General features: G+C 54.5%; 2 protein-coding genes across 3 annotated transcripts in view; both read right to left on the bottom strand.

Moving 5' to 3' along the window:
• The window catches only part of LOC139183687 (epididymis-specific alpha-mannosidase-like), a 52,920-nt gene extending 48,279 nt beyond the window's left edge, over positions 1-4,641 (bottom strand). The window contains exons 1-3 of the mRNA XM_070791850.1: positions 4,371-4,641; positions 2,763-2,909; positions 158-263 (exon numbers count right to left, since the gene is read on the bottom strand). Coding sequence (XP_070647951.1) covers positions 158-263; positions 2,763-2,909; positions 4,371-4,508 — 391 coding nt within the window. The 5' untranslated portion in view covers positions 4,509-4,641. The remainder of the gene's footprint in view (positions 1-157; positions 264-2,762; positions 2,910-4,370) is intronic.
• A 5,701-nt stretch (positions 4,642-10,342) lies between these two features.
• Positions 10,343-15,079, bottom strand: part of LOC109560090 (epididymis-specific alpha-mannosidase-like) — a 40,329-nt gene continuing 35,592 nt past the window's right edge. The window contains exons 16-19 of one of the 2 annotated variants that reach the window (XM_070791847.1): positions 14,057-14,194; positions 12,291-12,403; positions 11,829-11,949; positions 10,343-10,586 (exon numbers count right to left, since the gene is read on the bottom strand). In XM_070791847.1, the coding sequence (XP_070647948.1) occupies positions 10,492-10,586; positions 11,829-11,949; positions 12,291-12,403; positions 14,057-14,194 (467 nt within the window). In that variant the 3' untranslated portion in view covers positions 10,343-10,491. The remainder of the gene's footprint in view (positions 10,587-11,828; positions 11,950-12,290; positions 12,404-14,056; positions 14,195-15,079) is intronic. The other variant, XM_070791848.1, reaches the window with a different exon arrangement.

Raw genomic sequence — 15,079 nt, 5'->3', positions numbered from 1 at the left:
AGGCACAGACATGGACATGGTGCCAGCAGTCACAGTGCTGACTGGTCACAGTCTCCTGCTGAGAGGGGAAGATGGAGCCTAGGACCAGGGCTCAGACACCCAGTCCCAGCCCCACAGGAGGCCACAGGGACCCTGATCTGGGGAAGGGTAATCAAACCTGTGAGCTGGAGGATCTGGTCATCAAAGTGGGTCACGGCCTCGTCATGCATGACCTGGCCTCCGAGGACAAATTCCAGGCGACCTGTGGCCACAAGCTGGCGGACCTTGGGATAGTGGGCAGAGAGAAAAGGCCAGGTTACACCTTTCAGGCTGAGCCAGTTGTAGTTTCTGGGCACATGCCTATAACATCTCATGGTCCTTCCTTCAAACTCTACAGCCTCATTTATTCTGCAAAAGCAGAACACTGTCTGTCCTGGTCAGCACTGCGTCCAGCTCCGAGAACAGCACCTGTCCCTGGCTTCTGCTTCGTCAGGCATATACACAGATACATATGTTCACAGCTTTCGCTTTTGAATGATGCCAAGATTATGGAAAACTTGCAGGAACTGTACCAAAAAACTCCCACAAATCCTTCTCCAGATTATCTCATTGCTAATATTTTTTACCTCTTTCTGTTAACACTCTCCCATGTCATTACACACAGTATGATTTTTCTAAACCATTTGAAAGTACAAGTTATCAACTCTATGCCTTTATCTGAATAGTTTAGGTCATTTTTGAAAGAAAAAGATAATTACAACTGCTATATAATGATCAAAACTCAGGCTATTTCACATTAATAACGTGTGCATGCATTCATGTTTAGTTTCTCAGTAATGTACAACTCTTTGCGACTCCATGGGCTGTGCCCCACTGGGCTCCTCTGTCCATGGGATTCTCCAGCAAGAATACTGGAGTTTATCCTCTAATTTCCAACACTTTCTGAGTATTTCTGTTTCATAATTTTTATGGTTTCAGGCCGGTACGTTTGTAGAATGCTCTTCCAATTGCATTTGTCACATGTCTGTCTAACAGATATTTTAGAACACAGGAATGAAGGAAATTTCCTGGGGCTTCAGTGTGTAGGATGCACTTTCAGTGCTGAGGATGTGACTCTGATCCCTTCTTGGGCTTCCCTGGTGTCTCAGATGGTGGGGAATCTGCCTACAGTGCAGGAGACTCAGGTTTGATCCCTGTGTTGGGAAGATGCCCTGGAGAAGTGAATGGCTATCCACTCCAATATTCTTATTGGAAAATTCCATGTAGAGAGAAGACTGGCAGGATGCAGTCCATGGGATTGGAAGCAGTTGGACATGACTGAGTTACTTTCCTTTTTACTTTAACTAGGGAGCTAACAACCCACAGACCTCATGGTGCAAACAATAAAGTATATCCATGAAAGAAGGGAAGAATGGAAGCATGAATACAGTCAGAGACCGTGCCACTGAGCACACCATGCTCTTGGTAGACTGTGGCTTGGATCTGATCTGAAAGTACTGTCTTTGCAGATCGTTCATTGAGAAATGTGGAACGACACCTACTGTGTACTGTTTCAAATGCGCACCTGCTTCATGTTGGGCCCCATCCAGGAACTGGGATTCAGCCCAAACAAATCACAGAAAATTGCTAGTTTCCAGGGACATATTATTGAATTTCCTGTCTAGGTCTTAGCCAGCACACCTAACTGTGAGAGTAAGGGTAAGAGTAAGTGATTTGGCTCTGGGCGTGTCCGTGTAAAGAAGGAAAAACTGCCCAGTGGACACCAGAGAGCAAGGCTCTGATTCACAATACTGACCCAGAATCCATCTGTCAGGTATAAGCTGTGTGACCTTGAGCCAGATGCCTGCCCTCTCTGAACCTGGACCAGCTCTGTGCAGTAGGATAAGGGTCCTCACCGTGCAGGCCGTGGGGAGGAGTCAGTAGAGTAACCTGTACAAACCTAAGCCCAGCACCTGGCCCGCGGCAGAGCCCATCAGATGGGAGGCTCGTTCTCTCGGCTCCACAGGCTGCAGGGTCACATCCCCTCTGTGGATCTGGTGGACACCGGCTTCACCGTCTGAGCTCTCTGCCTTGAGCAGGTGGCTGAGCCTCTGACTTCCACCGTCAGCGACTGCTCTGAGGGCAGGTGATGCCTGGAGGGGACCATGCCCCAAGCACCCTAGGTGCTTACATCCTGGGCACATTCTGGGCACAGCCTCTCTGAAGAGGGAGGTCACTCCTGCTTACAGATGTGGGACTGCAGCTGCAGAGCCAGCCCCAACTGTGACCATATGGGGATCGGGGGAGGACCTGGCCCCAGGCTGCCCCTCCAAGGAGCAGGGCCTCTGACCCCCTGTGACACGGAGTTAATCAGCCCTGGAGGCTAATCCACAGGGACTCCTGCACCCCTGTCTGGTCCTGGACTCTGGTGCCCATGAGGGCCACACAGATCCACAAATGAAGTCAGAAGGTGTGGACACAGGTCACCCCAGAGTGCGCAGTGTCAGAGGTGACCCCATTCACACCAGCTGAGTGCCTGGCTGGGCTGCCAGAGCCGCAATTATTCAGGAGAAACCAGAAAGGCAGGATCAAACACGAACCTGTCCCCTGGGTATGGGGCTGACCGCAAACCTGTACTAAATGGGCCCTGGGCACAGCCTCGCCGGGTTGTGGCCTCCTGGTTTATGCAGCCCTGCCCTGGCCTCATGGAGCACAACCCAGGAGCTTCCTGAAGGGTCGTCCCTGGGACCCCGAGGGCATCTGCTCTCATCTTCCTGGTGAGGACCCCCTGAGGGCAGCATTACCTGGCCTTTCTGCTTGTCCGAGGCGACGCCATCCCACCACAGCCGGAAATATTCCTGTTCCACAGCAATGAACCTGCGCTTCTTCTCAAGCGTTAGTTCCTCCACCACGGAGTTGTAGACGTTGGCGACATAAGCCTGCATGTTCTCCTGGGGTGGGGAGGGGGAGAGACCATCACTCCAGACCCGTGGGGGAAACCAGAGGGCATGGACCAGGGACCAACGAGGAACGTCCAGGGAGACACAGTGTCCGGGGGCCACTGGCGCTCCCCACAAGCCTGTCCAGGCCCTGCAGTTGGGTCCCCCTCCTCCTCAAACAAGGGAGCCTGGTATCCACTCTGTGATGGACACACGGTGACCCCTGCACTGAGAGAAGGACCCGGGCAGACAACCTTTGATGGGAGCCTTCCCCTGAGGAGAGTCATGAGGAGACAGACACTCTACGTGACAGAGGATCGTGCCAGTCCAGCCAAGTCCACGGGCCAGCCCAGAGGGGCGTGCTGACCACTCCTGCCTTGGAGGACAGACCAGTCGACAACGGGGCCCTGGGAGTGAGATCCAGGGACCCTGATGGGCCTTCTTGGGATGAAATGATGGGGAAGTGTGTGTCAAGAGCTGAGGCTGAGAGGAGCTGACAGCTCGAGCATCTCTCTGGATCTATCTCCCACTGCACACTGAGGCTGGGAGTCCCCAGAATGGAGCTCTGTCTGCTCCCATCTGGGTCAGGCTGCTCACTGTGGTTCCCAGAGATGCTGATAAAGGAATGCAAGGAGCCTTGGGCAGGGGGTGAGCGGGCAAGGCAGCGATGTATGCTGACTTGGGCAGCACCCCACCCCAGGCCTCAGTGTCCCATCTCTAAACTGGGGGTGACAAGCATGCTTCCCCACACATCAGCAGTTCCACATGCAGGTGGAACCACCCACAGAGGCTGCCCAGTGACCTGAGACCAGACTCAACCCTCAGCCTCAGGGCCTCTTGCTGCCCAACTCCCTTTAAAATGAGTGACTCGCTTACTAACGTTTCATGGAAAGTATTGTATCCATGATCACAGAGTGGTCCTATTCATTTATTTCCTTCCTCCTCCCAGAAAAGAGCTTGTGTAGGCCTGGGTAATCATTTCAGTTACCTGCCCCAGAAACTTATGGAAATCAGTCCTGACCTCTTTTCCTCTGCCCTGGTTCATTTGTTCACTCCAGGAATATTTGAGGACACCTTCCACCCATTGCAGCCGGGGACGCATTCTCACCCCTGCCCAGAGCAGCCCATGTTTGTTGCTCATCGTGTCCGACTCTTTGAGGCCCCATCGACTGTATCCCGCCAGGCTCCTCTGTCCATGGAATTCTCCAGGCAAGAACACTGGTGTGGGTTGCCATTGCATTCTCCAGGGGAACTTCCTGACCCAGGGATCAAAGCTGGGTCTCCGTCACTGTAGGCAGATTCTTTACCATCTGAGCCACCAGGAAAGCCCTCAGCCAGTCCATAGCTGAGAAGTGTTGGCGTCCAGGCTGAGACTCCTTATGGCACAAACCCATTACATGAACCCACTCTGGAGTCCAGATGGAAAAAGGACCGCAGCTTCAAGAGGTGTGTGGGGTCACTCGGGCCACCTACCTGTATGGTGTGCAGCCAGCCCACATCCATGTGGCTGTGGGGAACCACGAAGACCCTTAGTTGGGGCTCAGGCTGAGCCCACGGGGGCCACATCAGGCCCAACTGCAGGAGCAGAGGCAGCCAGCCCCGCGGCTCCATCTCCTCGGCCAGCTCAGGGGCTGGAGGACGTCTGCCTGCCTGCAGGGCCCAGCCTCCTGCCAGCTGACTGGGCCACCACCCTTTGGTGGATGCAGTGGGAAGGAAACCAGAGTGACACCCACACAGATGCTGTCACCTGAGCAGTGCAGGCAGGTGGCACTCGCTCACTGCCCAGCAGCACTCTGCTCCCATCTGCGGTGTCCTGACCATCCACCTTTAGACAAACCCCAAATACCACCTCCCCTGGGGGGACTGCCAGCTTCCCTCTGGCCGGGCCTGGCTCTCCTCACACCAGTCCTCATGCCTTTCCCTTAGGCCTCTCCCAGTGGTATTTCCCACTGGGCATCTTACCCATTCCTGCCCCCAACCCACTGGTCTGGCTCCTTGACACTGCCCTGAAAAACGTAACACTCAGTGTGGGGCCTGCCACCTCCAGGAGGCCCACCGTGATACACTCTCCTTCACATGAAACCCCAGACTGAGCCTGGCAATAGCAATTGTAATCTCTTTTTTAAGGAGAAAAGTGGGCTTTCACAAATAGGACCTGACTACTTGAGGTTGCAGTGCCAAAGAATGCTCAAACTACTGCACAATTGCACTCATCTCACACGCTAGTAAAGTAATGCTCAAAATTCTCCAAGCCAGGCTTCAGCAATACGTGAACCATGAACTTCCAGATGTTCAAGTTAGTTTTAGCAAAGGCAGAGGAACCAGAGATCAAATTGCCAACATCCGCTGGATCATGGAAAAAGCAAGAGAGTTCCAGCAAAACATCTATTTCTGCTTTATTGACTATGCCAAAGCCTTTGACTATGTGGATCACAATAAACTGTGGAAAATTCTGAAAGAGATGGGAATACCAGACCACCTGATCCACCTCTTGAGAAATCTGTATGTAGGTCAGGAAGCAACAGTTAGAACTGGACATGGAACAACAGACTGGTTCTAAATAGGAAAAGGAGTACGTCAAGGCTGTATATTGTCACCCTGCTTATTTAACTTCTATGCAGAATACATCATGAGAAACGCTGGGCTGGAAGAAGCACAAGCTGGAATCAAGATTGCTGGGAGAAATATCAATAACCTCAGATAAGCAGATGATACCACCCTTATGGCAGAAAGTGAAGAGGAACTCAAAAGCCTCTTGATGAAAGTGAAAGTGGAGAGTGAAAAAGTTGGCTTAAAGCTCAATATTCAGAAAACTAAGATCATGGTATCTGGTCCCATCACTTCATGGGAAATAGATGGGGAACCAGCAGAAACATTGTCAGACTTCATTTTTGGGGGCTCCAAAATCACTGCAGATGGTGATTGCAGCCATGAAATTAAAAGACTCTTACTCCTTGGAAGGAAAATTATGACCAACCTAGATAGTATATTCAAAAGCAGAGACATTACTTTGCCAACAAAGGTCTGTCTAGTCAAGGCTATGGTTTTTCCAGTGGTCATGTATGGATGTCAGAGTTGGACTGTGAAAGCTGAGTGCCAAAGAACTGATGCTTTTGAACTTTGGTGTTGGAGAAGACTCTTGAGAGTCCCTTAGACTACAAAGAGATCCAACCAGTCCATTCTGAAGGAGATCAGTCCTGGGTGTTCATTGGAAGGAATGATGCTAAAGCTGAAACCCCAATACTTTGGCCACCTCATGCGAAGAGTTGACTCATTGGAAAACACTCTGATGCTGGGAGGGATTGGGGGCAGGAGGAGAAGGGGATGACAGAGGATGAGATGGCTGCATGGCATCACCGACTTGATGGACATGTGTTTGGGTAAACTCCGGGAGTTGGTGATGGATGGGGAGGCCTGGCATGCTGCAATTCATGGGGTCGCAAAGAGTTGGACACGACTGAGCGACTGAACTGAACTGAACCCCAGGTTGCACAACTAGTGGAGGAGCAAGAAGGCCTGAAACTCAAAATTAAGTCTGGATCAGGGCTAGTGACCTTGGCAAGAAGACTAAGCTCTCTGGGTCTCGGCGGCCCACCTGTAAAATGGGACGCCCTTAGAGGAGCTGGGCCCTGAGGGAATGCATGTGAGATGACAACACAGGGCCTCCTTCCTGGAGGACGGTGGGCGCGGTGATGCACCTGCAGGAGCCAGAGTGTTGCCGGGGGGTCTCCGTACCCTCGCTCAGGAGCAAGGGAGTGGGCTCTTCTGTCTGACACCCAAATGCCTGAGTGGCTCTTAATATCACTGCCAGACCTGAGACTCACTCTCCCTTCTGGCCACCTTTTCCTCTCCTCCAGCATACACATCTGGAGAACACGGTCTCCAAGCAGGTCTCCATCCTCTCTCTCCCATCCCCTCCCTGGTACCCACCTGACTTGACTCGACCAGCACTTTCCTCCCATGGAGGGTCTTAAACAGCAGACATGTATTATCTCACAGATCTGGAGACCAGAAGACCCCCAGAGAGTTAGGGCAGCTTCTATAAGAGCCTCAAGGCTCTCTGTCCTTCACCGGGTGCTTGCTAAACCGCTTTAGTCAAGTCCAATTCTTGGGGGCCCTATAGACTCCAGTCCTCTGTCCATGGGACTCTCCAGGCAAGAATACTGGAGTGTGTTGCCACACCCTCTTTAGGGTATCTATCCAAACCAGAGATCTAACTTAAATTGTTTATATCCCTGGCATTGGCAGGCAGGTTCTTAAGTAGGTGGCTCAGATGGTAAAGAATCCGCCTGCAAGCCAGGAGACTGGGGTTCAATCCCTGGATAGGGAAGATCCCCTCGAGAAGGGAATGGCTACTCACTCCAGTATTCTTGTCTTGAGAATTCCATGGACAGGGGAGCCTGGTGGGCTACCGTCCTGTGGATCACAAAGAGTCAGACATGACTGAGTGACTAACACACTTCAAGAGAAGGTAGCATTTCCTTGCAGGGACAGGCTACAGCACAGGAGCGGTTCTTTCTGGTCAGGCTCTGTCATGCCCAGTGGTCCAGCGGAAGAGGCTACTTGCGGTTCTGGGACACGTGACCTTGGTTCCTGGCAGCAAAGTGTTGTCAAGTAAAAGGGCCCTTGCACATGTGTTCAGCTCCAACGAGACGCACCATGACCTGCACTCTGAGCCCGGGCACCATGAGAACACATGGTCCTGGCAGGACCCCGCAGCAGTGCCAGCTTGTCCCCAGTGTCACACGTGGGCACGTGGCCTGTGACCTCTTCCTGATCTGGGCCATAGTGAATCGTGAGAGCGTGAAGCGTGCCTTGTGCTGGGTGTTCCAGAGAAGGAACAGCCCGACCCTACTCTGTGCTGCGTGGGAGTCTGCATGATGGACCCACCAGCACCACTTCCGTGTGTTCCTGGGGACATGTCGCTGTCTGTCCTCTAGGGCGTGTGACCAGCCTGGGGCTCAGGATGCCCTCATGGGCAGACTGCCTGGGCTGCACCCAGTGCCAAGCGCTCCCCACAGCAGCAGGGCCTGGCATCCTCTAGCTCCAGCCTTCCATAGCTCCCGTGTCTGCCCTCTGGGAGCCTGACCCGAAGCCTGCACCTGGGCCCTCCAGCACATGTCCCCCCTGCCTTTCTGGCCTCACCTCCCACCCACTCTTCTGCTCAGTCCACCCTGAAGCTGCTGGAAGGCCCACTGCCCCCCATACTCACGACCCTTTTCCTCTGCTGAGTCCTGGCCTCTGCTCCTGGCCTGAAAGGAGCGCCGTCCACCCATCACCACAGCTGCAGGGTCAGGGCCTCCCTACAGGTCGAGCCCTTTCCCAGGTCAGGGCCTTTGAGGTGCTGCTCCCTCTGCTGGGAAGCATCTTCCCCCACTTCCTGTCTGGCAGGGTGCTATTCCTCCTTTATGTCTTTTCATCTGTGAGAGATTTTCTCTGGGCCTCCCATCCCGCCTCCATAGCATTTACTGATGAGTATCTTTCTGTATTAACCTGTGTGCTTGGTCCACACCCTCCTCACCCACCAGACAGGCTTCATGTCCATTATGTCCTTTGCGGGATCAGCTCCAGGAACAAAGCAGGACCTCCTGATCTTTTGAGGGAAAGAACTCAGGGATGTAACGGTCATGGACATGGCTGTCCCCCTTCTACCATGGACGACATGGGTGATACCCACAGCACAGCATATAAAGCTCAGCTCAGCAGCTCCTCCCAACTCCACCTCCACCTACTGTGTGGGCGAGTCCCTCCCCCCTGGAGCAGGACCCTGCACACCTCCTGACAGCCTGACTCAGAGCCCCGGGGTCCTGACCTGTATAGTGGGCACTCGTAGGTCTGTCCATAGGGTGGTTTGGATACTAAGCTGTTGGAGATGTAAGTGCCCCCCCAGTGCCTGACCACAGAGATAACTCTCCTCATACACAGCAGGTGCACCCCACCCCAGGCTGCGGGGCTGTCCTGCACCCCATTCTCAAGTTTCCATCAGTTAACAGCCACTGAACCCTGACTCTGTGCCAGGCTCTGTGCTGGAGGTGAGGGGCAAGAGTTGTGCTGCCCCCAGGATGTCCTTGTGGGGAGACAGGACTTGGCCGTGGTGGCTCTGCCCACAGAAGAATCTGCTCTGGTGGTTTGGATGTGCTTGGAGGACCCTGGAGGGCTTCCTCCGGGAGGGGTGGAGGGCACAGGGTGCTGGGGAGATGGCTGGTCCTGGGCCATGTTGTGGGAGGAAAGCCAGGGCAAGGCTGGGTCTTGCAGGCTCTTTCTCTCTCTCTGCTCTGGCTTCCTCTCTTATAACTCCACCTGTTCCCTCTCCCTGGCCAAGTCTCCTCTAATCTCGCTCTGGGGCTGGGAGATGGGTAGGCAAGGTATTCAAGTCCATCCACTCCTGCAGTTTAGGGTCTTTAGTGTCCAGAGGGCAGGTTATTGTTCCGCACTGGGTGAGGCAGCTGGAATCAGGTCAGTCCTCCATTCATGTCAGGATCGCACGGGGAGCAGCTCTATTTTCCTCCTTAGAGCTGGCTTCCAGGGCTTTGTCCAGCTCTGTAGGGCATCCCTGGGGAGCAGGGGAGTTCAGACAGCTCTGCCCCCAACAGAGGGCATTTGGGGGCTGGGGAGAAGGAAAAGTTTCTCAGGGCAGAGTCGAACATCCACAGTTTGAGAACCTTCCTCTCTACCCATTCCCGTTCAGCTTGTCTTGCATAAAATGGGCTTCATACCAAGGCAGGCAACCCCAGTGCAGAACCCGGGCACAGAGGACACAGCTGCACGGCATTGACACACTTTCATATGGTCATCTGCTCCTGCCATCTCTTCTTCTCCCCTTCCTGTGCCAACCTTTCTGAGGGTACCCACCAGCTCCAGACCCCCTCCGTGTCCTGCTCTGTCTCATAATGGTCACCAGAAGCACAGAGTCCTAAGGCGGCTGCTGTTCGTGGTCCTGAAATTATGACACCAGTGGGATCTTTAATATTAATAACCCTTACACTGGGTTTTCCGTGTTTCACTTGCTACATGATTTCCTTCCATCTTTCAGTGGCCTGAGCTGTAGGAACTTCCTGTAGGGCAGGTGTGCCCAGGGGCCAGGACAAGAGTATGAGATTGGACACAGAGCTTGGCATCACACATCCGGGTCAGTAGGCCAGTGCTGTAGCTCCGTCCCATATATCTTAGGCATATCCCTCCACAGCAGGGGCGTCTCCACCCTGCGATGAGCCCATGAAGGTGCCCAGGACACAGCAGGGCCAGTGTTAACACTGGGGGACTTGCTGAGATCTGGCAGGATGCAGGCAGATGCATCTTGGTATACCTGTGGATTATTCCTTCTGTCTTTGGGAGAACTTCGTGGCTTTGACTCTTGCAAGTGAAGCCTGAGTGTGAGCGTGTGTGAAGCTACTGTCTGTGATAGGAGAGGAGAGAGAGGGCTGGCTCCAGTGGGCAGGGGAAGACACAGGTCCTTAATGCAGTTTTATTTAAGAAGTCAGAACACCCCCCATCCATCCATTTCCTGCCGTTAGCCCTCCAGATTGGCAGCTTTCCCCTCATCCCTGTAGGCTGCTTTCCTGTGTCCTGGGACCAAGAATCTGCCAAGGGCTCACTACTCTTGAAAGTGAATGAAGAACGTCCGGATCTCCTTTGGGTAGATGGTGACCTCGGGGCCTCTTGGCGGTGGTGAGGGCTGACTGGAGTTGCCTGGGAGCAGAGAGGGTCAGTCCAGCACAGCCTCTGGAACACCTGCTTCCCCAGGTCCCCTTCTCCTGGCATCCCCCTGGCAACACGGCTCCTGTTGCGTCTGTGGCTCCCACTGTGGATGCAGCCCTCAGCTGACCCCTCTTGACAGGACTGCACTGCCGGAGGGCCTCTCATTTCTGGCCTCCCCTGAGGGCACAGCAAAGTCAAGGCATGTACCGGGGGCTCTGGGCCTGCTTGGTCTTGTTTCTCCATGGGTTGTGGCCCTGTATGTGTGCATAAGAGCCTTCTCACTGAGGCCATGAGGGGGCCCTGCCCTTGATCTCAATGGGCTGTCCTTAGACACAGCCTGGGGTTTAGGCTTCCTCCTTGGGATGAAACTTGCTCCTGCATCCATCCCTCTATCCATCCATCCATCCACCATCCACCACACACTCTTCCATCCTTTCATACGGCCCTCCATCCTGCATCCTCCTATCCATCTGTTCAACCTCCATCTACACAACAGTCCATGTTCCATCCATTTTCCCTCCTTTCATTCATCCTTCACGCATTCTCTTTCCTTCCTTCCTTCCTTCCTTCCTCTTTCCATCCATCCATCACTCAACCATTGACCTGTCCATCATCCATCTACTTTTTCCCCTTCCTTCCATCTTTTTTTCTATCAAACCACCCCTTTATCCATCTGTCTATCATACATTGACTAAGTGCCTACCTACACAGCCAGACTATGCTGTGTACAGTAGACAAAAAAGGAGATAAATGGGACAGAGCAAAGTGAGGGAGAGGGGAGAGCAAGGGAGGCTCCTGACTCAGCCCTGGACCTGGGGCACGAGTCAGGGGAGGCCCAGATAAAGGGGCAATGGCTTTCCAGGCAGAAGGAACAGCAGAGGCAAACATTCCCAGGCAAGAAGCAGTCTGTGTGTGTGCACATAATGCACAGCAGGGCAACCGTCAGAACACCTGGGGGTGCACCTAAAGTTTGGGGCTCACTCAAGGCCGCAGAGGGTTGTGGTCTTGAACACACAAGTGCATGCACACACACACACACAACCTGTCTGGAGCTTTGGCACGTGGAGACTGACCTGAAGCCTAGAGTATAACCTTCTGTGGCTGATTCAGGAAGACTGAGACCCAGAGAAGGACGGCCAGCTCCAGGTCACACAGGCCTTAGGGGAAGAGCTGGAGTCTGTCTGGGGGTCAGGCTGGCTACCCGGGGCGGGGTCAGGACCAAGGTGCCCGAACCTCTGTGGCCATGAGGGTCCCGCGTGCTCCAGGTCCAGCGGCGCATCTCGCTCACGTCCCAGGTCCCTGTGAGTGAGCGCTCCTCCACGGACACCACGGAGCCCAGTCCCCGCAGCACAGACTGCAGGACAGAGCACAGGGAGGGCTGAGCACCCGGACCGCAGATCTGAGCAGAGAACCCGACGAAGAAGGGCGGCCACACCAGGGCCCAGGGACAGGATCCCCCACATTCATTGTAGTGCAAGTCCCCATGGGAGGAGGGGCAGTCCCATTTTACAGATGAGGAACTGAGGCTGGGAGGAGCTGACCCCCCAGGGCTGGCTGGATCAGCACTCCCAGCAGGTGGCAGGCAGGTGGGGCCACCCCAGGAAACACCCAGTCACCAAGGTTTGTCTCCCGAGGTGCCTCCTCCTGGGGCCTGACTCAGTGATGTCGGAGCAGGACACGGGAGGGGCAGGTGACCTGCAGGTTCACCGTCACAGGCCGAGACAGCACGGGGTCCTGGTCCACCTCATACAGGTGCTGGAGCCGCAGCAGGACACGGCGGAGGTCTGCCTTGGCCTTGTGCTCTCGGTCTTGGGGACAGAAGGAAGGTGGAATGAGGACACAGTCTCGGCCTGGCTCTTCACACTCTCACCTCCCTTTCACATCTTCACCCTCCCTCGGAGGCAGCTAACACAGCCCCACTTCGCAGATGAGCCAAACAAGGCTCAGAGAGGGGCAGGCACTTGCCCAGACACACAGCTGGTGTGCATAAAGAAGGAGGGGGAGGATCCACCCCAGGTGCAGCCAAGGCTACTGCCCCCCACCACCCACACTGGGGCCGTTGCTGAAGTCTGGAAAGTCTTCCTTCTTATTCACTGGTGAGGTCCTCATTGGGCCTGTCCCTCCAGCCTCCTGTTCTCTGGAAGATTCTCCCTGCCCTTCCCCTGTGAAGGGGAGTGTGGCCTTGTAACCCTGAAGATGAGTCACCATTGCAAAGGTAATGTGTCAGGTCATGCCACCAGGACCTAGGAAACGTGTCGTAATAGAGCCTCCATCTCTGGACGTTGGAGAACGAATGAGAAGGGCCACCCTGCTGATCCCACAGAGCAAGGGGTCGAAATGAACCGTGCTGTGTGAGGACAGAGAGCGTGTGGGCTCCTTGTTACTGCAGCATAAGAGGTCTTGCAAAGTCTCTTGTCTCCATTCAGGTGATGGGTTTAGGGACTGGAGCTCGAGAATCAGGGAAGGATTTCTGCCACTGGAAAATGATGCTGGAGATGATGGCAATGGTGATGCAGGTGATGATGATACGGGGGTTGTTTGTTCCTGGGGAGGCAGGCGGCCCTCCTGCCATCCCCAGTGCTCCCCTCGCTCAGCTTCTTACTCACTCCCTGGGAAGAGGGTCTTGCTTGGCCCAGCCTGTGTCTCCTTTACTTCATTCAGTACAAGCAGCCTCTAGGAGGTGCTTTCTCAGTGGCTTGGCCATACACACACACACACACGTTGGAGCCAAATGACTCTACTGCTGCTGGGAACCCCGTCCACCCCATTAGATGTGTCAGGTGGGCAGTGGTGCAGGGATGATGGAAGTCAGGGTCAGGAAGCCATGTGGCTGCAGGCGTGAGCCCGTCTTTCAAAGATCTAGTTTATCAGGCACAAAGGTAACATCTGGCCTTGACTTCTTTCTGTTCTTCCTTCTTAATTGGGCTGACACTTATATGGGAACATCCTAGGCCCTAAGTGCGGCTCTGGGGACACAGCAGTGGCAGGGGCATGGTCAGCCCTGCCCTGGAACTGCTCAGAGCCTAAAGGGGCAGGTAAGGGGTACAGCACCTATTAGTTTCTGGAAGGTGTTGCCTCCACCAGGAAGCCCTCAGTGATGCCCAGCTGGAACCTTCCTCGGATCACTGTCATTGCTCTCTGATGAATTGCCTGCTTCCCTCTGTAGATAGGGGCCCACCGAGCCCAGGGATGTTTCCTGTGTCATCCACGGCTCAATCTGCAGTGCTTGACATTAGAATCATTTTTACAGGCTTGAACGGAACCTCATCAAAGTCATGCCTGAGCTGAAAATACAGGCAGGACAACGGTGTCTGAGGCTCCAGGAGAAGACCTTGGAAGAAGCAGGATCTCAAAGAGCCTGGACGACTCTGAGGAGAGCCCCTCTGTGCAGTGATGGGCTGGGGGACTGGGCTGACATGTGGAGGCAGGAGTGAGTCTGGACATCTGAACACCTGCCGCACCTTTCCGGAGAGTCTGCAGGTGCTCTGTGTGGTTTGAGCTGTACTTCCAGCCGGGGATGCTGAGGATTTGCAGGTGGACACTTGGGGGCAGCGTCACAGCCTCTTGCTGCCTGGAGCCTGACCCACGCGGGGCAATCTCTGAAAGGCAGATGGACAACAAGGGGAGGCTTTGGGCCCAACTCTCCTCCAGACACTCACAGCTTGCCACACTAAGTCCCCCACTTCATCTGATACCACTCCCTCCCACCTGTGGCCCACATGGCAGGCAGCCTGAAGGACTTGTTGGTGCAAAAGCCCCAGCCTGCCTTGAATCTCTGGTCCAACCGGTTCAAACTGCAGACTGGGAGATAGGCCAAGAGAGAAGACGCCATTTCTTCCAGAACTTGCAGGGAGTTTACAGAGACCTGCTCTGTGAACAAGGTCTCAGACGCCAGCTCCCGTACTGTCATCTGTCGCTGCCTCTGCCCAGAGGGACTCAGCCCTTCTCTCCCAGGAGATGCTTTGTTCAACTCTGGGCTCCAGCTGGAGCCGCCATCTCTTTACAGTTCCCTGGACTCAGTGATTGGTCAGGCTTGGGTCACGTGATTCGATCAGGGCCAATCAGAGCCTTTCCTGGGATTTCGGCCCTTGACACAGGCGTCTCAGTTCCTTTGGTCCCAGAGCTGTTCACAGTCACCTCCCAGACAAGAGGACAAACAAGGTCTGCAGACAGTGACGCTCAGGTGACGGAAAGAGAGGGTGGACAGTGCATGAAGGGCCCAGCACCCGAGGAAGCAATACACGCTACCCTTCCCTCAGGTGCGTCTGCCCCAGAATAAAGGCTCCTCTGGCTCCGTCTCACACCTTTGGTTTCTGTCTGTACAGGTGAAAGAGCCCAAGGCTGAACCTGGGATGGAGCTGGCCACAGCCATGGACGGGACCGTGGATGGAGCTGGCCACAGCCATGGACGGGACCGTGGATGGAGCTTTCTCACCACGGCAACATCCTCTTTGCTACCAGGAAGGAACCACTGACTGCCACAG

The sequence above is a fragment of the Bos indicus genome, chromosome 6, assembly GCF_029378745.1.
Source record: "Bos indicus isolate NIAB-ARS_2022 breed Sahiwal x Tharparkar chromosome 6, NIAB-ARS_B.indTharparkar_mat_pri_1.0, whole genome shotgun sequence".
NCBI lineage: Eukaryota > Metazoa > Chordata > Mammalia > Artiodactyla > Bovidae > Bos > Bos indicus.
This window is presented reverse-complemented; position numbering and strand designations above follow the sequence as displayed.